Source organism: Penicillium maclennaniae, assembly GCF_028827695.1.
Source record: "Penicillium maclennaniae strain IBT 15551 chromosome Unknown utg000008l:1.0-3552695.0:1.0-3555053.0, whole genome shotgun sequence".
In the NCBI taxonomy this organism is placed as follows: Eukaryota; Fungi; Ascomycota; class Eurotiomycetes; order Eurotiales; family Aspergillaceae; genus Penicillium; species Penicillium maclennaniae.
Window position 1 is genome coordinate 2,101,381 of NW_026623220.1, and position 24,562 is coordinate 2,125,942.

Here is a 24,562-nt window from a genome sequence, read left to right on the forward strand (position 1 = left end):
GGCAAAAGACGCATCAAAATATGATAAGAATGCAACGAGGGAAACGTTGAAAAAAAAAAAGAGCAGTGCTTTACTACCTAGCCTCATTGAGACCGCTAACCAAAGAATCTCGACAGTTAAAGGAAAAGAGATCTGACTTAAGAGAACCTGCACCATGGGTATTATCAGACCAAGACGAAGGCAAGTGAGCGGCTATGTATGTGCGAGCAGTCGACCGGCGATCCATGCATGAAAAGAAAAATTGAAAAAGCACCACCAAAACAAAGAGAGTCAAAAGTACAACGGCGCAAACTCGTCCTGGCAGGAAGTCTTGTGAAGTATGTTCCTCTGCATAATAAGTCCCCCAAACCCTTCATGTCCATCGTTGTCATGCGAAAGAGTGATTCGCATTGAATGTCAATCTTTAGTTCACCTTGAGCACACCGAACACATCGCGGACATCACGGACATCGCGAGCGGAATCGTTGCCGGTGTCCAAGTTTTGGCGGGAGCGCTTCTTGCTTGGGTTGATGACGACCTCACCCCAATGTTTGGGTACAGTGCCGCCAGATGTCGGCCGACTCCGTTGAGAGATGTTATCGGCAGATACGGTGAGCTGCGAGCCCTCTTCGGGGGTTGGAGATGCAGATGCGGAGGTCGGGCCGTGAAGGGTTGCCTGGGGAAGAAGATGAGGTTGTGGTTGCAGGGACCAAATGTCAATGACGGAGCTACACATGAAGTAATTAGCAAAAAGAAACTTTCTCATTGGAATGAATGAAGAGTTCGAAGTACTCACTCAGAAGTCCGTTGGCAGATAGCATCCAATGCCTCCCGCTCGCGCCTCACGTATTCCGGATCCGGCTGGTTGGCCTGCTGAGCATGGTTGAGGGCTCCGTAGCCGTACCCCGCCTGGTAGGGGTCATCTTCGAGAAGTCGCGAAGATTCAGGCTGAAGAGTCTTGTTAGAATATCTCTGTATCCGACATGCGTTCCAGGCATCGCGCATGAGACCCCGATAGTACGCATTGAATAACATAGCGTCCAGCAGAGCCGTACTCAAGCCAGAATTCAACTCAACTCACCTCGGGAGATTCGTGGCGGTTGCCACCTAGACATGAAGCACAGACACCCATTTATGAAGGGTTGCGGTATAATGGCGCACGATGCGAATGGGCACGAGGGATTAATCACCCCAATTATCGAAGCCGAGGTGGGACCATTCCCCTTCAGAGTAGGGGCTTTGATGAAGTGCGACAACGGACGCTCAAGGTGGAGGGGTAAGGAGTGTGGGTGCAGAGTGAGCAACAGAAACGGCAAAAGAATAGCGTAAGTAGAAGTTTGAGGCTGGGAAGGAGAGTCCGTGCGATGTCATCGGACGTTGATAAGGTGGTGCGTGGCCGCTGCGTGGAGTTAAGTACTGCAACTTTTTCGTCCACTTGTCAACGACTCTTCGCGGACTGGAGTTGACACACACGAACCCACCATGTTTGACTTACCGAATGCGAAACGGTATATTGCATTCAATCCCCCTATGGAATGACGAAAGACGCTCATTCAATCTTTTAGCGTACGTCGCGATGAAGTTCAGTCGCCCTCCTCATCCCGCTCTCCGTCCCCGGTCGACGAATCCGCCATCCAAGATGCCCAAGCTAGACTCGGTCAACTTCTCAATCTCGATGCTTTAATTGGAACCACCATTACTCAATCAGAAACCAAGGATGCCCAGCAGCCTGCCGTCGCCGAGGATGAAGAGCAGGAGTTCGAGTTCCGCTTGTTCAGTGCACCTGCCAAAGCCAAGGATACAACCACCAAAACTGAGGTAGAAGATAAATCTACAGAGGATAAAGTCGAAGAAAGTGGCAAAGAAACCGGCGGTACCCAAAAATTGCGCATTCGATTGCGTTCCCCCTCGCCCGCAAACCCCTCCGAGGGCCGTTTCGTCAAGGCCTTCCGCGGCTGGCAATATTACTTCTCTACCCCGTCTTTGTATGGTTTCAAAGACGTCGGAGATCAAGAACAAGAAGTGGAAAGGAGGCGACAATTCGAAGAGATGGCGGTGAGCGGAGAGCATATCACCACATGGGCCAAGTCCCAGCCTTGGGTAAGTCACATCCAGACCTCCCGACCTAACAACCGGGAGTCAAACATTGTATACAAGCTAATACAATCCCATAGCCTGGATGTCATCTTCCATGGCGAGTGACCCGTCTCAAGCGGCACCAAACCAAGCTCCCTCCCAAATCCACAGACATCCCAATTTACGTGGTGGAGGGCGCGCCTGTAAAGAAATCACCATTGACACGCAAGAAGCCCGGCAAGAAGCGTCGCGTTCAACTGCGTAAGAAAATCGAAGCGGCCAAGAAAGCCCAAGAGAACGAAGCAGAGAAGCGCACGCGCAAGAACCGCGAGCGCAAGCTCAAGCGCCGACAGAAGGCGCGTGAAGAGAAGGCCGCGAAAGCTGCTGCCAACGGTGAAGATGTTTCCATGGTAAGCGCCGATGGAGATTCGTCTGGGTCAGACGAGTGAGGGCTATGTCTATAGTGATCGCAGCGAATAAACAATCCATGATACCCCTATGACTCAGAACGCTCCAGAAACGAAAATAAGTTAATTGTGCGAGTGCACGGCGATAGCCCAGTGCAACGGGGTATTTATTAATTACAAGTAGAGGGCCATGGTCACTCCAATAAAAAAAAAAGTCAACGCAAAGAAAGGAGACAAAGTGATGGTAGCTGATGTGGGGAATTTGTTTAGCGGCCTTGAAGGCGCGCTGAGAGAAGGAAAAGAGAGTGTGTTGATTCGTCCTAAAAGCGGCGTATGAGCACCTTACTTGGCCGGTTCCTCTTTGGTGAGTTAGTATTGATTCCTGTGTCATAAATATCACATCACGCACCAGTCTTGGCTGCGGTGGCCGGCAAATCGGTGGCCGCAGGAGTCTCCGGCTTGGAAGCTTCGACCTTGGGCTCTGGAACTTCGGTGGGGGCAGTGGGCTCCTCGGTCTTCACCTCGGATGATGCCGTGGCTTCTGAAGTGATGGCTCAGTTGTTGTTCATTGAATGTCAGACACGGTATTGCTTACCAGTGGACTCCTGGACAGGAGCCGGGGCCAGAACTGGAGTTGGCTCCGCAGCAGGCGCCGCGGCGGTGGTGGTCGTAACTGGAGCCTCTGTGGTTGCCGGAGTCTCCTGAGGGTTGGATTCAGTTTTCTCTTTCTTCTCTTTCTTCTCCTTCTTGCGGCGGAATATGGCCTTGAGCCCCTTCTTCAGGTTGGCAAACGCGTTGGGGGCTGCGGGGTTAGAAAGACGATATTAGAAGAATAAGGGGTACCAATAGGAAACTTACGAACACCAGGCATGATGATATTGGTCGTGAGAATCAAACCGAGAACGAAGTGGTTGGTACTATCACGGAGTGTAGAAGAAGTAAATAGACTGGCATCACGGCATTCTTAACACCAGCGCAGGCCAGACCTCAACCACGTGACAGTCTATCAGTTTAATCCATGCTGCAAATTGATTCATTATTGACTTTACGCCCATTCGGGTCCGGATCATGGTCAGGGGCTGTGATAAACACGAGTCGAGGTCAATAGTAGGTATCCCATGGATCTGATTGGCTCCGGTGGATCCTTCTTGGCCCCGCCCAGTCTCATCTTGGCACTGACAGCTCGCGTGGCTGTGCTGCCTCTAATAATGGTTGTGAAACGTCACTATAGTGTCCCGGGGCCTCCACTTCGCCGGCGCTTAGTTTGATCCGAAAACGCTAGCCAATGGGTTCGAATCAATTCTACAGCTGCCTCGAAACAACAGTATCATGTGGAGACTGCAATTTCGAATGAGTACCCATGAATCTGAATCAAAATAAAGTATTAATTGGGTATCATATCCCTATAGGATAAAAATGCACTCGCTGTGAAGAATGCAACCAGGCAATAAACCGTGAATAGCAGATATAAGATGTATATCTAGAGTAAACGCAGAAATAATGCTACCATTAAATGGCCTCCAATCCTGTCAGCCAATGATCGCATGGGTTGTTAAAGAGGGTGCTCACCGAATACCAGGAAAAAGAGACTAACGGCAGCTTTCATATTGTGGGCTCCAATAAGGATGAGAAGAGCACCGGCGAGGGTCCAGGTAGAGAGACCGCCGAACTGCAAATCCGGGATGCGCTTATATTTAGTGGCGGCTTCGTCGATGAGGGCGTGTAGATTGAAAGCAGCCGTGGTGGCCTGGTCCAGCAAAGCTTGGGAGACTTGCGAGTTGTGTTGCATTTCCTTTTGAATCTGCGATTGAGCTGCGAGCGCTTGGACCTGCATAATCTGCGCATTTTGCAGCTCATTGGCTTTCGCTTGCGATTGTTCCATGGTCGTTTCTAAAGTTCGCAGTCGCTTTTGACCTCAGTAAAAGAGCAATTATGGCACCTGAAGAACTCACTTCGGCTATCTGGTTCTCTTGCTCGAGGATCAGAAGAAGTCGGCTTGTGAGCCATTCCTGTTGTTTTCAGTGTCATACCCCTGAGACTTGAAGATTGAACATACCAAGGAAGCATCGAATCTGCCTATACTCTGGGAGAGTCCTGCTATATCTGTCTCAACCAGCGACTCAAGTGATAGTTGTAGTAACGAAGCGAGTTCTTGATAAGCATGAATGTTGTTTTCATGTGTGCGGAGAGCCAGCTCGCTCCTGGATAGGGCATCTTGGTGCGCAAGTTGCAGCGTCTGTTGGAGCTTGTCGACCTCACTGGAGGCATTTTGAATGTTCTGTAGAGAGTGAGGTTATGCAAATAGGCATGCAAAAGGAGCTTTCTCACCTCTTCGAGCACCACCGTCTCTGCCTGCACATAACCTAGGGCCGAAGCAACAACAGCAGCGACTCTTTCAATTCCAAGTTCAATCTCACGAAGGAAGCCTCCAAGTGTTTGCTGGAAAAAAGATTGACTGGCCTCCATATCTGTTAAAAGCTTTTTTTGTAGCAATTGGACAGCCTGTAGAAAGGCATCATGTTTTGAGGCTTCTGTTGCGGCATTGTGCAAAGCCTGGTGAATTCCTTCATCCAGCTTGATGCTACTTCTCAGTATAGAACGATGAAGATCCAGCAGCTCCTCTTTCTCAGCCTCGATCCGCGAAGCTTGACAGATGACCATTGCATTCTGCCTACTGTTGCTGTAGGAGGTCCACCATTGGGGCCGTGATTCTAATGCCTTGAGACACTGCTCAAGGAGCTCCTTGGGCACTAGATTTGTACCGGTGTCAGGAACACTCGATGATTGCATGAACCCGAATCGAATCTTCGATTCTGGAGGTGAAAGTGTCACTGGGAGGCAAGGCGCGGGAACAGAGGCACCTGTACCTTCGAGTTCACAAATCGCGAGGCGGGCAGCGTAGACAGACCGAATGCGATCCAGGGTCTCTTGAGGCTCATCATTCCCATTTGCTGTGCCTCCAAAAGACTGACATGAGGTCACAAGCCTCGTTGCTGCGATACGAGTGCATGAAGACGATATAGTAATGGATTCGAGGAGCTGAACTGCCTCAGAGTATATTGAGTCGCGTTGTGTTGTTTTAGATATCAGGTAGGAAATAGCGTTGCTGTCATTGCACCTGTCCAGATAGCCTGGAAGATTGACTGGAAGCGTCAGCAGAGCCTGGCGGTTTGTTTTCGCAGCAGAAATTACCACGCTCAGATAAGTTCACCTGACCGGGGTCTCTGGAAGCTTGTGTGAGAGCACTCAGGAGCAGAGCAAGGCCCAGCCAAGTTGATGAGAGCCTCTTCATTTTTCTGGGTTTTTCAAATGTCGCGTTGGATGACGAAGCTTCAGATTTCGATCTCAGTCAGCGCCCGCGCTCTTCCTGAGGGTCGTGAGGGAATGAGGAATGGGTAGGGTACGTTCATTGAGAGTACTTGTGGAAGCCAAGGGGAAAGAGAGAGTGGAGGTTTCAATGTCCCTCGAATTACTCAACCATATGAAAGTCACCATCTGCCACAGGGACTACCAGGATGGTCACGCATACTATCGGGAATATGAAAGGTTCTCTCATTCTACTGTCCTTGTGGGTCTCTTCACATATACAAGATATTCATTACTTTCGGATTGACAAGTAAGAGGTCAATCGGATGAGCCATTCCAGTGCGTCAACAGGTTGCGCTGTACAACCAATTCACCTTCGAGTTCGACTTCTTCACACTGCGGCAGTCAGCTCTGGCCCAAAGACTCGATGATTTCAGATTGGAAAAACAGTGTACTTGACGAGTCAAATTGACTGTGAATCGAGATATATCACCTTTTCGAGTCAACAAGTCTCAACCTTGACGATGCCGTAAAGGTGTTCGTGAGATCACGACCTCTCTACTGGTTCACGCCCACGAATGCCATATTGATTTGTAATCCACACCCTCACCTTCATCGACAAGGATCTTCTAGATGAATACACAGTCAACCGCTTGATAACCTTCTTGTGACCAAGAAAAAAAATATCGCATGAAGTTGAATCTCTCCTGAGAAGCTTTCACTCACACAGTCCAGTGTACAAGGGCAACTCGCCACCCTCCAAATATCATTCACGTCAATGTCCGAATACAATGCACCCAGGTCAGGTAGGTTACGAGATTAAAGCACTGTGATGATTTCTCCGGGTATTGACCTATTTCTTCCTTCTCTAGATGGCCAGTATCATTTTGTCACCATTGACAAATTTAGATGATCCAACAGCCAAGCGTCGGGCCCGATCGCATGCTGTAACAAGAGGCCTTGCAAATAAAGGAAAGCTCCAGCGAAAATCGGGTAGTAACTTCCTATTATCTTGTTCAGGAAGTAATCTTGGCCCAACGTTGAGCAAAAAGACACAGGAACAAAGACTTGTCATGTCATCATGTTCCACATCTGAAGGCGAGCCTGGTCCTTTCCAGATGCTGGCTGCAGAGTCGCCAAGATTGCGAGAATTGCTCAGTTGCCGTAGGATACCCATGCCTGCTTTCAGTCATCAAAATCACTTATAAGCTATGATTTAGATAAGTCACAGCATGCCACGGAGCCGATCTTAAGCGTTTCAGACGAGCTGGTACTCCAGGGCTTTCGCTCAATTCTACGAAAAGGGCTTGATGATCATGCTCTGGTGAATGCAATCATGCTCACATTCGCATTGAATACTACTGCTGGTGGCTTCAATAGACAGTGTCTCCAGTATAAGGTCGAGGTTTTGGCCTCCCTTCGTCAACGCATGACCTCTTCGGAGACCGCTACTACGGAGTCGACGCTAGGCGCCATTTTGCTCCTCGCTGGTGTAGAGGTAGGTTAGCATATTTTAGTTCCTCGTCACGGAACTCGTTATAAAGGCAAAGCCACCAAGGACTGATATCTAGTTCACATAGGCTCGGATTGGAATGCCTTGTCAGGTTCAACTTCATATGGGGGCAATATATAAGCTTCTTGACATTTGTCAAAGGAAAGGTGTCTATTTGAGCGACGGCATCAAACGTGCCATTTTTTGGTAGGTGATTTATTGTTGTTGATCGCCTGTTACTAAGATCAATGAAAAGGTGAGATTTGAATGCCTCGGTCATGACAGGGTCTGGTAGATTCATCGATCACACAACCTTTCCTGAGCTTCAATGGAAAAGAGATCCTTTCTCTCCAAAGTTGTTTACCCTGCCATCTGGATTTCAACCACAGGCTCATCTATTGGGTGAGGAATTCGTCGAAGTGCTGAAAGACGTTTTTGCATTGCAATGCATCCGCGACTCTACCTTTTTCGGCAAAGAAGATGTGATAACGATATCTTATATTGACAACCACCAAGCGTCAATCCAACCAAGGCTTGTGAGTTTGCCAACGGTCTCGCTTGTCTCAGATTTTTGTCATTTAGCAGCATATCTATGCTTAACAATGCTGCGCTGCAAAACTTGGCGTACCTCGACCATTCCCGTAAGTCAGTTCGTGACTTGTGTTCTTGCACCTTTGTGTCTTAATGAATCTTGCTGAGCTCAAGTCTCCTAGTCTCATCTCTCGTTTCAGCTTCTTCATAAGCTTCAACAGGCGATCGATGATCTCGTCTGGAATGATCGGCCTGATTTGTTAGCATGGCTTTTGCACATTGGTGGAGCCCTTGCCCCCAGCGGGGCTATAAGGTCCGTTTACGTGGAAATATTGCAATCAGAGCATGGAAGCAGGCTTCAAGATCTATATAAATCATGGCCAGAATTACTTGAACTTCTCAGGCAGTTCATTTGGTCAGACAAGGCATCCAAGTCACAAGTCAAGGCATTTTGGAATGAAAGTCTTGTTTGGACTACTCACCTTTATTTTCGGCTCACTCAAAGCTTTTCTTTACGTGAGTGGAAGTTTGGAAAGACTTTAAATAGCAGCTGACCAAAACTGGGCTTATCTGCTGAGAACTAGGAGTCGTCATCGGCGGCAATGACCAGTAAATGCATGGTCTCGAAATGATTTATGAGATCTGATTGCTTCTAGAATTGACCAAAAAGGGGTAGATCCTTGTCTGGCGGCGGCAATTATTGCCTCAAGTTGTAAAAGAAAGTCACGGAGACAATTGTCCCCCCCCATACCTAGATAAACTTTTTTGGTTAGTAATATGAGGCTATTGTTGGCATCGCGGAACTTAATCATCCTTTCGCAAATTGGAAGTATTTGTGTTCCCTTTTAGGAAATATCCCAATGACAATCTTACTGAACGCATTCGACCACTGTAGCAGGGCCCAACACCGAAATATGGCAAACCAAGTATTAATAGGTGGACTTCACTGATGTCCAAGTAGCAGAGTCTCTTCTTATTATATATTCGAGAACAAAGATCTAGATATTCGAGAACAGAGATCCAGATATCTTTAATAATGTCTCAGTCTCGTCTTTTCAAGCCTCTGAAGATAGGCCCTATCGAAATTGCGCATCGTATAGCAATGGCTCCTCTCACTCGTTTGCGAGCGACTGAAGACCGCGTACCAACACCCTTGATGAAAGAATACTACAGTCAAAGGGCAGCCGTTCCCGGCACCCTGATCATCACTGAAGGAACTTTCATCTCAGCAACCTGTGGTGGATATCCTCATGCACCCGGCCTCTGGCGAGAAGACCAAATCGCCGCTTGGAAGACTATAACCGACGAAGTTCACGGCAAAGGATGCTACGTATTCTGTCAATTGTTCGCGATGGGTCGTGCTGCCAATGCCGAGGTAGCTCGAACGGAGGGCGTACCCATCGTAGCACCTTGTGCCATTCCGATTGAGGAAAGCGCCGTGGTGCCTGAAGCTATGACTGCGGATGAGATCAAGCAAACCATTCATAATTTCGTGTTCGCTTCGAAGAACGCCATCCGAGCGGGATTTGATGGTGTCGAGATCCACGGTGCAAATGGGTATCTGCTTGACCAGTTCATTCAATATGCCAGCAATCAACGTCAAGATGAGTACGGGGGAAATGTGGAGAACAGATCTCGCATGCTCAATGATTTGATCAAGTCTGTTGTCGATGCTATCGGTCCTCAACGGGTCGGCCTTCGTCTAAGCCCCTGGTCTACATTCCAGGGTATGAGAATGGAGGATCCTATTTCACAATCTACGGACATCATCCAAAAGGCTATCCAAGCAGATATCGCATATCTTCACCTCGTCGAATCACGAAGCGCAGAGACTTGTCGAAAAAACTATCCTGACAAGAATATCGTGGTCATATTCGGACGTTATTTTATTTCCAACCCGGACCTTGTGTACAGAATGAAGGAGGGTCTGGAGCTCAGTGTGTATCACAGAGATACATTTCTATGCCGTCAATTCAGCAGTGGGATATTGGGATTATCCATTCAGCGAAAGGTATCTGGCAAGTAGACTGGAGAAGACTTGTTGAAGGGGTGTATCTATACTTTCCTGACTAGCAGGAACCCGTGTGTGGAGGGTTCAACCAGGCAATTCATCCGCATTCCGTCTGTTAATTCTTGCGCCGACCCGCAATGTTCTCAGAGTTACCAATGCTCAATGTAGAAGCCCAATACGTAGATCTCAGAGGTTCCTTTCCTATGAACGGCTAAAGGCTGCCCGAAATACCAGGCCATCATGGCGACAGTCACGTGAACGCTAGCCCAATCGGGGCCGCATTTTACTCCGACAAAATCATCGAAGCCGCAGCGCAACGAACCAACACGCCAAACATCATGTCGTTCTTACCCCAACGCTGCGCCCGGCAGCTTCTCCGGGAACCTTTCCAGCGCGCCTCATTACCGCTCTTCCTCACTCCCGCATTTTCTCACTCTCGCGCACAATGCTTCTCAACAACCTCCCCGATGCAATCCCGAGTCGGAGGCGCCCCCATCTCCGTGCCCCCGGATGTGTCATTAACTCTAGTCGATCTTCCTAAGTCGCTTTCCCGCGCTCGAGGAAAGGATGTCCCTCAGTTTGCAGCTCATATCAAGGGTCCCAAGGGTATGTTTTGACTCCCCGAGGCGTGACGAATTAAAAGCTAACCTTCCCGACTGGCTTACAGGCGAAATGACCCTCGAGCTTCCCTCTTTCTTGAACGTAAACCACGATGCAGCTACCTTGAAGACTACACTGTCTGTAGTGGATCCGGAAGTTCCTACTCAGCGTGCCATGTGGGGTATGTGTCGAATCCGAAGACTCGTGCGCGGTTGCTCGTCACTAACGACTTTCTGATGCTAGGCACTATCCGCGCGCTCCTCCAGAACCATATCACCGGTGTCTCCGAAGGCCACATCTGTGTTTTGAGTCTCGTTGGTGTCGGTTACAGGGCCACCATTGAAGATACCGCGACTACCGTCAGCCCCAGCTACCCCGGACAAAAGTTCGTCTCCCTGAAGGTCGGATTTTCTCACCCCATTGAGCTCGGTATCCCCGAAGGCGTCCAGGCTAGCACGCCCCAACCGACCCGTATCTTGCTAGAGAGTGTCGACAAGAGAGCGGTGACACAGTTCGCGGCTGAGATCCGAGAATGGAGACGGCCGGAGCCGTACAAGGGCAAGGGTATCTTCGTCAACGGCGAGACTATCAAGCTCAAGGCGAAGAAGATCAAATAGTCTGTCGGCGCATTGGTTGGCTTTTTCAGGAACATTGCATTCATTGGTTCCGTGTATTCTTATACTCTATTTCAAATCATATATGTACTTTTCTCTTCCTTTAAATTCCTCCAAGTGGTATCACAGATGTACTTTGTACGCATCAAGCGTGATCCTCATAAAAAGACCCACGTAAACCCAAGGCAGAGTATAGGACAAATTAAAAACAAATTCGTTCAACATTAGAGCTTCAGCACAGTCTTGACCGCACCGATCACCTGGTCCTGGAGGGCCTTGGGGGAGGCAACGACACCGGTGTTGGCAGCCAAGGTCCGGCCCTTGCTGAAATCCAAACGGTTGCCGTAGATATCGGTCACCTGGCCACCAGCCTCACGGACAAGGATGTCACCGGCAGCGTGGTCCCAGATTTTCTCCTGGTAGTCCTTCTTGACAGGAAGACGGAGGTAGATGTCTCCGGCGCCACGAGCGATCGAGCAGTACTTGGCCTGCGAGTCCAGTCGCACGCTAGGAGCAGTGATACCGAGGAGGCTGGCAACAGCGGCATTGTCACCCTGAGCGGAGTGAGCGGCCTCAACACCCTCACAGAAGACAGCATCGGCGATGTTGGCAACAGGGCGCATGGAGATGGGCTTGCTCGGGGCTAGAGTACCGGTGGACAGAGGACGGCTGGTAGCGCCCTCGCCTTGGACGGCTGAAAACAGGACACCGTTGGCAGAGGAACCCTCTTGCTGGGCACCAGTGCTGGCGTCGAGGGTGGCATTGTCGTCTACGGGGAGGTTAGGGGTACCAATGGCACCGACCTTGACGTCACCGTCAACAATCAGGCCCAGGCAGACGGCGTACTGGCCGCCACGGAGGAAGCCCTTAGTGCCGTCAATGGGGTCAAGAGCCCAGATACGGCCCTTGGGGCCACCGGCACTGTTGCCCTGATCAATGAGGTCCAGCATGCTCTCTTCACTGGGAATGGGTCCACCCAGCAGATTGTCGCTCTCCGCATCGTCCAGCTTGATATCCTTAGCGAGACGCCAGATTTCGGCGCTGAGGTCCTTGTCCTGTCGCAGGGAGCTGGACTCCTCTTCGCCGACGATCTCGTCGTTGGGGAAATTCTTGCGAATGGCCTGGATGATCAAGGCCTGGGCGCCGAAGTCGCCAATGGTGACGGGGGACTTGTCATCCTTGGAGACAGTACCCTTGGCCTTCTCGAAAAAGACCTTTTGGGTAAGAAGACAGGCTCGCTGAACGGCGAGTTCGGCAATGTAACGTTCTTGCTGGTAAGACATGACTGCGGGGTGGTGTGAGAAGGAGGGAAGGAAGAGGGACAGACGGGAGCGGGTCTTCAGAGCCACGCTGAGGGCCAGGATGAGGGTGGAGCAAAGTATGAAGCGGGACAGGACGCGCAACCAATTTGACCTTGAGCGGGGAGAATCCGTCCTGGTCGGGGAGATCATGAACGAGGTTCAATTGAATAGAAAGATATGCCTCGTATTGATTACTGTGTTCAGCGCAGCGTAACTTGCGTGAAATGGACTCAGTCCTTCCCCGCCCTAAACCGCATTGGGTTGCAAGAGTCACGGGGAGTCAAAAGTCAGTACTCTGAGTTTTGGTGTGCGATGTTTCTGTGTTTCATCTTTGCTCGGAATCTCTGTTCTGGTTCTGTGTCCAATTGTGCTCCATGCTTTATGCGCCCGCTTCTCACTGAATCAGGGGCAAATTTGCGCATCCACCTCTTGGACCGTTGATCGACCTCCCGACTCGCGCTAACATCCCCCCTCCGACGTCACCATCTGCCGATAACACCATTGACCAAGACCCGCGCATCATTCAGCACAGCTCGAGACTGAGGTTCTACGGCATATAATCAGCTGCAACCCGGTGTCACCCTCTTCGACGCGACCCCTCCAATCCCTGTGGAGCCCTGGACTATTCCGAGCCGTGCGGGGTTCTATACGGACTTGTCGTTGTTCTGGCGCGGGGAGTGTAACGGACTGAGCGAGGTTGGTAACCAAATTGCTCATCGCTGTGGAAATCCATTGAACTCACTCTGTGTATCGTTGCCAGACCTTCCTGACTCTCATCCACCATGTTTCAGTCATCGGTAGGTTGACCGAGGCATGATAAGGGGTCTCGTGACCAACAGGCTAACGTGGGCTTCTACCACCAGAAACCCTACTCGGCGGTGACCGTACAGATCGAGGTTCTCACAAGCGAACAATATGAAGTGGAAGACTCGAGCGGTATCGTCGATCTGATCGATGTCGTTCGTATCCAAGCTAGCGGTCCGACAGAAGCCAGTCGGGCTCTGCGCAAGAAGCTGTGAGCTATGAAGTACAAAAGCTATGTTCGTAGAGCTAATCGAGCCTCAGAAAATATGGCAACCTTCATCGACAGCTTCGAGCCCTTACAATCCTTGATTTTCTCATCCAGAATGCAGGTGATCGGTTCCTGCGCGATTTTGCCGACGAACCGCTGCTCGAACGACTACGTATCGCAGGAACAGACCCCGTCTCAGATCCACTAGTTAAACAAAAGTGCAAGGTACTCTTTGGGCAATGGGCTGCGACATACAAGAATACTCCAGGCATGGCCAAGATCACAGCACTATACCAACAGCTTCCGAAACGCAAGCAGCCTGCCGTCCAGGCCAGGAGCAAGGTCTTACGCGAGGGTGCCAATAGCAATGAGCCTCCGATGGGACACACCGTCTCGATCTCAGCTGGCAATGGACCCGCCAAGACCTTGAGCAGCCCCAAGCAGAAACCCAGCAAACCCAAGAAGGACAAGACCGAGAAGAAATTGTCGATCAACAGCCGCAGCTTTAACCTGGAACGGGAGCGCCCACAGATTTTAGAGACGTTTGCATCCGCGTCCGTTGCAAGTACGAATCTGTTGAATGCATTGAAACTTGTCAATCGTGAGACAACTCGTATCAGCGAAGATGCAGAGTGCATCAATCGATTCGAGACGTGCAAGAAGCTTCGACACCAAATTCTTCGGTACATCCAGCATATTGAAAGCGAGGAGTTCTTGGGCGGATTGATTCATGCGAATGAGGAGCTAGTCACAGCTCTCATGGCATTCGAGGTGTTAGATAAGAGCTACGACTATGACAGTGATAGTGACGACGACGTCTTCTCCGGCAACTGGCGGTCCAAGGCCGAAATGGAGGAAGAAATGAGCCAAAATTTCAACGGGCTGAGTATCAATCCTGCGAAGCCGCCACGGCCAGCTCGACCTGTCAGCCTTTCTCTTGCCTCTGCATCGCAGGGCACGCGACGGATTCTGGATAGCGAGAGTGAGTCGGAGTCGGAAGAAGAAGATGATGATGATGACAACCCATTCGGAGACCGAAATGCCATCAAGACCCCTGCAATTGGGAAGAACGGCTATACTTGGTATGTATTGCCAATGGCCATTTGTTAATATGAGTGCTAACGCATGAATAGGAAAGAAGTATAATATAAGTCGCCTTCGCGTATGGAATCGCGATGTCTTGCTTTCTTGCACTGGCCCCGAGCGTTGCATACCCCAATGAGATTGTTTCCCTCGTACGGAAGTGATGCGCACATGTGTGATCCTTGCGTTCGCTTCCCGACGATGTACATAGTTCTCAACGGCAATTTGTGCATAGCTTTCAATTCAACAGATCCACAGAACGGCGTTCCTGGAAACGTCGTGAACGACGAGTAAGAACCATGCAAAATCTGCATCTGTTCCCCATTCTCATTAAATCAGCCTTCCCGACCCTTTACCAAACTCCCTTATAACATCCTCATAATCTCCAGTCCATTTAATGCTGTCCATAACCTCAGAGAGATATCCTCTCGATTCGACCAAATATTGTGATTCGGAACTCAAAAAAGACCATCCCGTTACGGCAAACACGCCTTGAATTCCTAGCACCTTATATCAATTGCACTCAATACTATTCGGTCAGAGAAAGTCTTACCATCTTTTCTCGATGTTAGATTCCTAATATATAGAAAGTTCAGCTTTTGAACATTGGGGATACTTCCTGAAGCGGATACAGTAACTAATCACTCAACGTACGCTGGTGTACTCAGGGGTCATTATCACATTCTCCACATAATCGTCACACTAAGGAAACTGTCTCCATGGCAATCGGTCAGCGGCGCATCGATAATGAGCTAATTATATACAATTCGGCTCTTTAGCCCTCGAATTGAATAACACACCATCCAGTGACCTCTTTTGAAGCCATATAGGGATAGGCAATCGTAATCAAGATGTTTCAAATTGGTCGGAGCTTGTTAATTATATAAATCGCAATGTATTATGGTTCAATCGAGCGATAAAGAGCCGAATTGGCCACAGAGTCCAGACTTCTTCTGGGACAAATTATAATCAAGCAACTCTTCAAGTGGATCTTCAAAGGCAGCGGCAAATCTTCGAAACGCGCATTCTTGCGCAAATTGGTTGGCAGAAGCGTCATACATTTCCTCCAAAGTCTCACTACCAGACCTCGGCATCCACCTGTAAGAAAGATTCAGGTCGCGAAGTAGGCTATAGAATTTGTTCTCAAGTCGCTTTGATATTGGATTTGATTGAGCTGATGTCATGCCCAAAAGTTTTCGATGGCAGTAAAATCCACTAGAGCTGCCCAGGTTGTATTGGAACTGAACTTTTGGCCAGGCTTTTTGGCACCAGCCTTCAAGAGCATCCAAACATTGCCACGGTACTTCCGCGCGCTCGTAATCCTCTCGGCTCATATTCTCTAGGACCCATCGATTGATGGTGCCTCACGAATGATCCACTGCAACCGATGATCAATGGGAATATTTAGGCACAGCATGTTCGTGGGAAAGAAACTGGCAATAATCAAAGAATAATTAATTTGGAGGGCTCATCTGCGAAGAAAGAGAAAAGTTTGCTTCAATTGTTGGCACCTATATGAGTTTAAGCCCCTCCTTGGATTGACGATACATAGTGGCAGATTTCAGAGGGAAAAAGTCTGCTTATCTATCTCAAATGCCCCATCAGCCATGTGTCAGGATACGGAAACAAATCACCTTTCGTGCACTCACGCTTCGTGCCTTTGACCGTGGCTGAAACCATCGTCATTCGTTCCAAGCATACTAGATCGTATCAATTATACTAGGTTGTATATAATGCTTCTCAAATGCCTCTCTCAATTTAGATCCAGTGCTTTACGTGAAGTATGTCGTTTCACTAGACTCATGATTTACGCTTTTGAAGTTGATTCTGCAACCCAACGCGGAGATCTGTGTAGACCACGTCAAGAAGTTTGTCACAAACGCCGTCCTAAATACTGCATATTACTATCTTTCTTTTCTTCTCATCGCCGTGGCGAGTATACTCGTTGAAAATCTGGTGTATTCAGATCAGAATGACAACGAAGGGCATGGCATTGCAGAAGACATCGATTATGAACGCCGAGATCTAATCAAGATTGGGCCTGTATTGCTCTTTTCAACAGCCGAGCCCAACGATACGATGTCTCTCCGAACCCAACTCGCCTTGCAATCGTCTATATCTCGCAACATCCTGGGATGGCAAGTCTTCTTGGACTTGTTCCGGATACAGGCCTTTTAGAAGATGATGAAGCGAGCCGAATTTCTGATGATCGCATTTTCTGCTAACTACAGAGTATACTAAAACTATCATCGTAGAGATTTAATTCTGAGAATCAATCGTTGGAGTGTAACAAATTATTTTCAACATGACATTGCCGGAACAAATCCACAAACACCGACTCTCTGGCAAGAAATACACCGTCTCATGGCTCAGCAGCTGTGCATCGACAACCAAGTCCTCGTTGCATGTCGACTTCATTTCTTCCGGCTTGATCCATTCAACATCCCATGCAATTGGTGCTGCAATGGCCTGTGAAGTTGGCTCATTTTCAAGTTCAATTGAGATTTCCAAAGAACGTGCAACAAATAATGGGGATGTTTTTCCGTTTTGAGGGTGACCAGACATGGGTCGCCCTTGTTTGAGCGAGATCACGGTCTTCGTCGAGTTAACAGATGATGCACAGCTGCTGGGAAGAGGGGTGGGACACTCTCTGATACTTGCTACTATGTCAGAAACATTCGACAATGAGATCGACTGTGGGGTTAACGCGACTGTCTCATATTGGTTGGTGGTGCTACTGCCTTCATCGACTTGCTTTATACTCATCGTAGTATCCGAGTGTTGGAGCGGGAGAAGAGTACTCTCATTCGGCTGGTGATTCATAATTCTCTTTTGATTCTTCAACATCGCATCGGAACTCTCTTGGATTTGATGAGCAAGAGTGGCATTGAATTTCTTCTCCAATGCTTGAATTGTATGATATTTGGGAGCCGCCAACCGGGGTATAGCCTTCCATGGGTCCTTGGCGTATGCATTTTCCCGTAGAGATGGATCAACCGATCACAAAGGTAGCAAGCGTCTTTGATGGAGCTGATGACTCGAGGGTGTAATTTTGGGGCCTGAATTGCACACCAAGCAATAATCTGCACTTCTGCGTGTACCTTGGCATTCTTCAATGAGTCCTGGACCATCAATTGGAATTGATTTTCGAGATTCAGTCGCTCGGGCTTCAATTTGGGGCATGAAATGGGATATAATGCCGTTTGTTTGCGTGTTGATATGCCAACGCGTGAGAGAGCTATCCCCAAGTCGGGCGAGTATTGCGGTTCTGAGACTTAGTGAATGCTTCTGCAGGAAGATTCACAGTCTCAAATCTCATATGGCGGACCAAAGGGTATTTCTTTGCCATTCGATAAAGAGCTCTCGCGGCCTCTCTGTATCTCGATACTTTTTCGATCATGTTGACGAGTCTCTTCTTCAGACTAGGATCCATGTCTTTGTTTTGAATCAAGTCAAGCAATCACCCAATATTCTGTGCCTGGTTCATTTGCCAGATCTGCTGGACCACCTCACTTAGGCGATGATCCTTTGGGTAATTAGACCACGCTTTGACTAACTTCGCAAGTTTGTGTTTGTTCTGAGAGAATGAGGAACATAGATCCAACACATTGGGGTCCAGGTTTTCGCATTTGATTTGTGCAATATATCGTGATACCACTTCGAGTGCCTCTGTGATAGATTTCTCTTTATATCTCGCGACTTCTCGGGAAATCCAAGGCGGCAGCGAATCCGAATGGAACACATTTCGATGATCCTTTCGAAGAGTGCGTGCTAGGTCTCATTGTTTCGGCCTTCCATAGCAGAAAAAGTCAGCTCACGCTAGTGATAAATTGTGAACGACTGACCATAATGTGCATGTTCTAAGAATCTGAAGAGTTTCTCGAACTCTTCCCGCAGCGTACGAAGTATATTATTCCCGCTATTGTGAGCAGCTTTGTTAATGGCAAGTACAACGGTCAACTAGGTTCCGGTTGGATCTTGCAATGCGCAAACTGCCGGGATATATTCGGGGCCCTCTATTGTCTTTGAAAGAAAAGCCAGCGTCTCCACAAGGTCGCACTCCTTTTGAAGTGGGAGAATATAAACTTCCTTCGCAATCGGGGACTCGTTGACTTCATTTCGGCCTGGTGGGCGAGGTACCTCGTGCAAGAGATGAGTGACAGCAACATTCTCAGCGCAAATTATCCCCGGGACTTGATGAGGCCGAGACATTATTATAAAGTACTAGACAGCGACAAACTCGGGATAGAGAATACGTCGAGGAGAACAGAGCCACGGGGTGGAAGGTGTTTGCCATTTTAATCAACTAAATACCGCACTTGAGGGTAATCATCTAAAGTTGACACAGGCAAGAATTAGAGAAAAGATCGAAGATGATTGATGGGCGAGGAGCACTTCTATCCCAAGCCATCTCTTTTCTTTTTCGAGGTCAGCCTCACTCCGTCTGCATCTTCTGGTGGCCAAAGATTTCATCAGTCTTGGTGGTGGGTGTTGGGACGAACCCCCGCCGCAGAGTCCCCTGTCAAACCCGGCGTCTGCGGCGCAATTAACACCAATGATGCCTGGGCACGTATTCTCGAAGGGCGACATACAGCTGGTAGGCGGGGAAATGCCATATCAAGTAACAATTCGAGGCAGAGCATGTCCTATCTAGAACCAAAGGATAGGCCTCGTAAGCCGTAACGTGGTTCAAAGGTGGGATGCTGACCATCCAGCTTCAAGACATTCTATCGTTGAACCCATGTCCAAAGATACCAAATAAGGAGTTTCATCAAGATAGCAGCCATTGTTTCTAATGACTTTTTGTAATTTTTCACTCTGCCTGGCAAATCCAAGTTAGAGAGGAAATAAACGTGAGACGCGCATCAACGGCTGCCTCGCGGCTCCACCCCTCCATGAATTGAAGTACGAACTGTTCCCTAGTGCTAATCATGTCTCAGGGTTATGAAAAATCTCATCCTCACACGAATCACCATGGCTGTCACGGAAATTGCACTGCTCCGCCTCAAGACCCCCGAGCTTTCTTCTACTCGAAGAACATCTTCAAGCAGGTCCAACAGGCTCAATCCGAATGGTCTGGCTATCCCGTTCAATGTGCACGGCAACTTGAGGACTCGAATTATTTCTACATCTTCGATGGATGGGAATCTGTCGCACACCACTGCGGAGACTGGATCAAGTCCGAGACGAACCAGAAGTTTCTTACGCAGCTCAAGGATGATATTGATGTAGAGTGGATGTTCCATCTGAGCATGGAGGTATGTCCATACCGAGATTCAATTCAGCTGAAGGAGCTGCTCAACTGACATTCTAAAGCCTTCGACATGTACCGTTCCTCTCAAGGCCCCTATCATCGCTGTGAACAGATACTTCGTGGATCACGAAAAGAAAGCCGATTTCGACGCGGCGTTCAAGAACGTTGGGCCCTACCTAGGTGCTCATACTGCACCGTTCACCTACACCGGCGGATGGAGAATTGATAAAGAAGGCGGTGACGAGGAATTTGTTGTTTTGAGCGGATGGAAAACGACTGAAGACCATGACGGCTTCGCAGGAGCTGAAGGATTGAAAGAGTTTGGTGGTACCAAGGATGCACTGAGCGCGGCAGAGATAAAGCACGCGGAGTTGGAGAGGTGGGAATGATAACAATTTTGCATAAAAGGTAAATACATGCAACAAATATGTCCACCGGCGCCAAAAGCCGAGCACAGTGTCATTGACAATTAAGATTTTCAAATGGGTATTATAGTTCATAATCTGGGAGTCATGAGTGCAGCAAAATAACAGAAACGCGAAAGATGACTGGCAAAACCAGATGCAATTGCGTGAGAAGTCCGAAACCGAAAGAAAGCAACACCTATAACCCCGATATGCTGGTTCAAAGAACCTTTGTCTTCATCCACTCACGGGTGCCGACGCCAAGATTCAGGCCATTACGTTCCCACCAGGCACGCACGCGGCCGTCGGCTCCGGAGACGGCGTCTTCGAGTGCTTCTTCGATGTCGCAGGTTTTGAACTCGACACGTAGACCACAGTCTTTCCACCACTGTAGCACATGGTCATGACCATTCTTCGTGGGGCCGACGAGCACTTGATTGTCGAAAATCATCTTGGGGCCTTTCAGCTTATACCAAAAGTCGAGGACGTGAACGTGACCATGTGTGCTGGCAATCCGGGCGACGCTTTCGGCGTGACTGTACGGGATACCCGAGGCGTCCCACCAGGCCAAAGACGAGGCGCGCCCCGACTGTGCTGCCAGCAGAACAGACTTGCCCACTTTGAGTGGAAGAGGTCTGAGGAAAGGTGCATTGGCGGATGCGAATTTCCACCAATCCAGGACAGCGACACGACCCTCGGCACTGGCGGACTCAAGTGCGCGCTCGCTGTATCGAAGCGGGAGACCAGAGTGTAGCCACCAGTCCAGAACATGGACGAAACCGGCACGAGAGGCGCCGTCCATGGCATCGGCCTTGTACTCTTTGTTGGGTAGAGCCGGGGCATCGCGCCACCACGTCAACACTGTAGGGTTTCCGTATATTGCAGATGCACGGTATGGGATATTTGTGAGGCGGGAGGTTGTCCAAAGAAGATCAAGGTGATTTTCAGTGAGGTATGAGAGAATATCGGTGCGAGAAAACTTTACAATGAGGTGACAGGCAAGGTCTGATAGTGGTTTCCATCGAGGCAGCGCATCAATGCGCTTCTTTATAGCAGCAAATGAACCACGCAAGATCGTGTATTCCAAAGAAGCTGGTGTGGACATTTTAAGTAAATGGCTCTGCCACTCTTGGGGTACGGGAAGGTTGGTCGGAAGGCCCACTGCTTTGGCAGTTTCCCAGTCTCCTAGCTGGTCCTCAAAGATGTTCAACCAGATTTCGAAAGGCAGCGAACAGACTTTGGTTTCCGCGTTGGGCCAATGCGTTTGAAGATGCCGGAGCGCCTCGGCGGTGGCACCGCTCGAGGTTCTCTCGGACGCACGAGGTCGTTGTAAAGATTTTGCTGCATTCTGATCGCTATCCTCTGTACAGCCTTGGGTCGAAGAATCGTCCCAGTAAGGTAAATCCAGACCGGTCTTCAGTGATTTGTGTAGATCCTTGAGGCCATCCCAGGGCAACGGTGTCAAATCTTCAGGCCCATTCGACTTCCAGAGTACAGGCTGCACAATGCGAATGCACGGCCAGAACCGGTTGATTTCGTCCAGTTGCCGAGAAGTCAATGCATGATCCCACTCGGACACGGTCATCCCAGGAATCAAAATGACGGGTTTGACTGAAACCCAGCCGCGCAGCAGTGCCAAGGTCAAAGTGTTGGTCAAGCCCGCCAGCATCGATCCCAAAGCGCCCGCGTCAATGGGCGCAACCAGCAGCATGTCGGCCCACTCGCAGAGCTCGGCTGTCTTCGCCTTCAACCAGTTCCTTGCCCCCGTCTTCTTATCGAACGTTGTGCTATCCACGGTGTCCATATAGTGCGGAATTTTGTTCGTGCCTGCCAGCAGGGCGGAAGGTTCGTCGGTGATCAAGCGCAGTTCGAGGTATGGGTTTTGGACGAGGGAAGGGAGCACAGTTTCGGCGAAGGCACTATCCGTCGATAGGAGTAATCGCCTCCGTCGCTCACGAGGTGGTGTCGCATCGCGCGAGTATTTGCCAGAGCCGATCCGATAACCTTCTTTGCTGGCAATCACCGTCTCCTCGCTGTCGCTGTCCACCTCCATCTCACGGGCCCACGTGCCCTTTGTATTGCTCCTCTGCGTGGTAGCTACTATGTCGGTCCGATAGCCAACTGCCATGCCCGAGAGGGTCTGAAGAATCAGCGCACCGAATGTGCCGATAAAATACCCACAGAGTAAGGCTGATCGGGAGGTCGAGGATGAGGTTCGAAGAGGTTCGGGGGGTGAAAGAGTAGATCGAGAGGCAAGTCAAGTAAGTAGACCCAAAAGTGCTTATCTAGCGGCACCAAGCTGGTTGAGGATCAGGCCAACGATCCAGCGGTGAAGCAAAATCCAGTCACAGTTCAAATCCGCAGATAATTGCAATATTCGTGGTAAATGCGGTGTTTCTAAAAGACTTGGGACTGATTGCTGTGGAACCATTAGGCCTTTTGTCGATCTTGGCGGTGAACCGGCTGCGCTGGCCGACTTGGCTTGGCTCGACTTGATCTTGGTGGGCCCTCGCCACGTCTCGCCACTTTCGGCCCGTCTTTTAAGTCTTTATAGCTGTAGAAACTCGCGGGATCAGGAGATGCAGATGGGGAGACCTGCAATGCGATGCCTAGTGCATCCCAAGACCAATGATAGGACCAGAAAAGACCCTTAGTACAATGCGGTTAGAGGCGGAAAAGCCGTGCAGCAACACGCTCGTGTGATTGGGCGCGGTCAAGGTTGTACCAAGACTCTGTTTCTATCATGCTAAGTACATTTAATGCATTTATATACAGTCTACTCTTGCTCATCGCCGAGACATATTGTTATGCAGTTTGTGCTCTCGCATCGCAATGCTGGCCAGTGCTCCTAGAGCCGTCAAACCCAGGAGCGTCAGGAAGACGCCGCGCAGAGAGACCATGTACGCGTCCAGCACGCCGGGTTTCCAGTCTGCGGGGAGGTTCTTAATCTCGTCCAGGCTATCTCGAATACGTGAGATGATCTCCGCCGCATGCTTGCGCCCGCCAAAGCGGGCCCAGAGCCCGGTCTTCAGCGTGTTCTGGAATACCGCCGAAGCAATGGTGATGCCGATAGTACTTCCAGTGCTACGGAAAGCATAGGAAGCCGATGTCACGACCGCATGATGTTGATGGTCCACAGCCGAGATCAGTGCCACCAGAGTCACAGTGAGCATGCTGCCATAGGCGGCTCCGGCTAAAAAGAAATAGAAGAAGGGCAGCCATGCAGGTGTGCTTAGATTCAATGTAGAGATAAGCCCAACCGCTACCACCTGCAGAGCCATGACCATATAGTTGAGGGTCATGTAGCGGCCCTTGGCGCGCATGATGATGCCGCTACCAAGCGATCCGACAGATGTACCGATCGCCTGCGGAATCAACCGTACACCGGCCGCGGTAGCTGAGAGGCCTTGCACTTGGAAGAAGAGAGGCAGGTAGAAAAGAAGACCGTACGTTGCCATGGTGGTGAACCAATTAGTTAAGCATGCTGAAGCGACAGTCCGATCCAGCAAAAGCTTCACGGGGATGACAGGTTCGGACGCGACACGAGCCTCGACGTAGACGAAGATGCCGAGAAATACCGCGGACAGTAGCAATGACGCGAGGACAAGCGGGTGTGACCATGGCACCTGATTACCTCCGGTGTTCAGTCCGAGTAGTAGTGTAACCAGTGTGAGAACCAGAGTAATGGCACCCAGGAAATCAACACGCTTGATACGCGCCTCATCTGTCTCTTTCACAGGGATTCTCACTTTCAACATGACAAGGAAAGTTGAAACCACCAGGAACGGTATCTGAATCAAAAAGGCCCATCGCCATCCAAGCGTATCGTTAATCCATCCGCCGAAGACCCCACCAAGGCCCATTCCAGCCCCAAAACAGATATTACCGATACCTTGCCAGATGCCTCTTTTTCGAAGAGGCACCAGATCGGAAGTCACGAAGGTTGAAATAGCGGTTAGACCACCTCCACCAACCCCAGCAACCACGCGTCCCAAAATAATAGCCCACTGGGTGTTCGCCAAGCCGCAGATCAAGTTGCCGATGGCGAAGAAGACGTTGGAAAACACCAACCCCCAGCGACGCGAGTATATATCGGTCAATCGGCCGCTGAGAGGTTGACAAGCGGCATTTGAGATCAGGTACGAAGTGGCCAGCCATGATAGCAGTGAGAAGGAATTAAAGGAGGAGGAGATAGGTGCTGAAAGGGTCGCGACAATCGTTGAATCTGCAACCAGCTTTGATTAGAAAGCAGTCCATTTTTCTGGGCGCTTTAACGTACCAAGAGCAGCAAGGAATACTCCTAGCCAGATGCTTCCCAGGGTGATGACCAGCTCTTTGGTGCTGATTTCGTCGGGCTCCTGGCCGTTCGGGCCCCCAGTAGCGGGGTCAGCCTCACGAAGCAGAGGGGTCTGCTCCGTGGCACGAGCTCTCTCAGCGTCTGCTGTAGACATTGAGGTTTAGTCGTGACCGGTCCACAGAAATTGAACCTCTA

General features: G+C 49.7%; 12 protein-coding genes across 12 annotated transcripts; 6 read left to right on the forward strand and 6 right to left on the reverse strand.

Moving 5' to 3' along the window:
* Nucleotides 1–403: 403 nt before the first annotated feature.
* Nucleotides 404–1,014, reverse strand: N7477_009771 (LAMTOR1/MEH1 family protein; the record flags this gene model as incomplete). Its single annotated transcript, XM_056971432.1, has 2 exons — nucleotides 404–707; nucleotides 776–1,014. The coding sequence occupies 2 exons, from the start codon at nucleotides 1,012–1,014 to the stop codon at nucleotides 404–406; spliced, it is 543 nt and encodes a 180-aa protein (XP_056818411.1).
* Nucleotides 1,015–1,461: 447 nt separating this feature from the next.
* N7477_009772 (DUF2011 domain-containing protein) lies at nucleotides 1,462–2,504 on the forward strand (the record flags this gene model as incomplete). Its single annotated transcript, XM_056971433.1, has 3 exons — nucleotides 1,462–1,487; nucleotides 1,545–2,079; nucleotides 2,154–2,504. The coding sequence occupies 3 exons, from the start codon at nucleotides 1,462–1,464 to the stop codon at nucleotides 2,502–2,504; spliced, it is 912 nt and encodes a 303-aa protein (XP_056818412.1).
* Nucleotides 2,505–2,863: 359 nt separating this feature from the next.
* N7477_009773 (uncharacterized protein) lies at nucleotides 2,864–3,333 on the reverse strand (the record flags this gene model as incomplete). Its single annotated transcript, XM_056971434.1, has 3 exons — nucleotides 2,864–3,003; nucleotides 3,058–3,264; nucleotides 3,321–3,333. The coding sequence occupies 3 exons, from the start codon at nucleotides 3,331–3,333 to the stop codon at nucleotides 2,864–2,866; spliced, it is 360 nt and encodes a 119-aa protein (XP_056818413.1).
* A 681-nt stretch (nucleotides 3,334–4,014) lies between these two features.
* N7477_009774 (uncharacterized protein) lies at nucleotides 4,015–5,754 on the reverse strand (the record flags this gene model as incomplete). Its single annotated transcript, XM_056971435.1, has 5 exons — nucleotides 4,015–4,368; nucleotides 4,415–4,471; nucleotides 4,519–4,740; nucleotides 4,791–5,624; nucleotides 5,674–5,754. The coding sequence occupies 5 exons, from the start codon at nucleotides 5,752–5,754 to the stop codon at nucleotides 4,015–4,017; spliced, it is 1,548 nt and encodes a 515-aa protein (XP_056818414.1).
* A 1,350-nt stretch (nucleotides 5,755–7,104) lies between these two features.
* N7477_009775 (uncharacterized protein) lies at nucleotides 7,105–8,345 on the forward strand (the record flags this gene model as incomplete). The annotated part of the gene is made up of 4 exons (XM_056971436.1): nucleotides 7,105–7,266; nucleotides 7,349–7,454; nucleotides 7,522–7,901; nucleotides 7,992–8,345. 4 exons carry the CDS (start codon nucleotides 7,105–7,107, stop codon nucleotides 8,343–8,345), a joined length of 1,002 nt encoding a protein of 333 aa, XP_056818415.1.
* A 482-nt stretch (nucleotides 8,346–8,827) lies between these two features.
* On the forward strand, nucleotides 8,828–9,817 carry N7477_009776 (alkene reductase; the record flags this gene model as incomplete). The annotated part of the gene is made up of 1 exon (XM_056971437.1): nucleotides 8,828–9,817. One exon carries the CDS (start codon nucleotides 8,828–8,830, stop codon nucleotides 9,815–9,817), a length of 990 nt encoding a protein of 329 aa, XP_056818416.1.
* Nucleotides 9,818–10,474: 657 nt separating this feature from the next.
* On the forward strand, nucleotides 10,475–11,019 carry N7477_009777 (mitochondrial 54S ribosomal protein uL6m; the record flags this gene model as incomplete). Its single annotated transcript, XM_056971438.1, has 2 exons — nucleotides 10,475–10,583; nucleotides 10,646–11,019. The coding sequence occupies 2 exons, from the start codon at nucleotides 10,475–10,477 to the stop codon at nucleotides 11,017–11,019; spliced, it is 483 nt and encodes a 160-aa protein (XP_056818417.1).
* Nucleotides 11,020–11,240: 221 nt separating this feature from the next.
* N7477_009778 (3'(2'),5'-bisphosphate nucleotidase) lies at nucleotides 11,241–12,467 on the reverse strand (the record flags this gene model as incomplete). Its single annotated transcript, XM_056971439.1, has 1 exon — nucleotides 11,241–12,467. One exon carries the CDS (start codon nucleotides 12,465–12,467, stop codon nucleotides 11,241–11,243), a length of 1,227 nt encoding a protein of 408 aa, XP_056818418.1.
* A 632-nt stretch (nucleotides 12,468–13,099) lies between these two features.
* Nucleotides 13,100–14,439, forward strand: N7477_009779 (LSB5 family protein; the record flags this gene model as incomplete). Its single annotated transcript, XM_056971440.1, has 3 exons — nucleotides 13,100–13,114; nucleotides 13,181–13,332; nucleotides 13,383–14,439. The coding sequence occupies 3 exons, from the start codon at nucleotides 13,100–13,102 to the stop codon at nucleotides 14,437–14,439; spliced, it is 1,224 nt and encodes a 407-aa protein (XP_056818419.1).
* Nucleotides 14,440–19,352: 4,913 nt separating this feature from the next.
* N7477_009780 (uncharacterized protein) lies at nucleotides 19,353–20,055 on the forward strand (the record flags this gene model as incomplete). Its single annotated transcript, XM_056971441.1, has 2 exons — nucleotides 19,353–19,670; nucleotides 19,729–20,055. Coding segments are annotated over 2 exons (645 nt in total), but the record flags the coding sequence as incomplete, so codon positions are not given.
* Nucleotides 20,056–20,290: 235 nt separating this feature from the next.
* Nucleotides 20,291–22,198, reverse strand: N7477_009781 (uncharacterized protein; the record flags this gene model as incomplete). The annotated part of the gene is made up of 1 exon (XM_056971442.1): nucleotides 20,291–22,198. The coding sequence occupies one exon, from the start codon at nucleotides 22,196–22,198 to the stop codon at nucleotides 20,291–20,293; it is 1,908 nt and encodes a 635-aa protein (XP_056818421.1).
* A 658-nt stretch (nucleotides 22,199–22,856) lies between these two features.
* On the reverse strand, nucleotides 22,857–24,521 carry N7477_009782 (uncharacterized protein; the record flags this gene model as incomplete). The annotated part of the gene is made up of 2 exons (XM_056971443.1): nucleotides 22,857–24,295; nucleotides 24,350–24,521. 2 exons carry the CDS (start codon nucleotides 24,519–24,521, stop codon nucleotides 22,857–22,859), a joined length of 1,611 nt encoding a protein of 536 aa, XP_056818422.1.
* Between the last annotated feature and the right edge of the window lie 41 nt (nucleotides 24,522–24,562).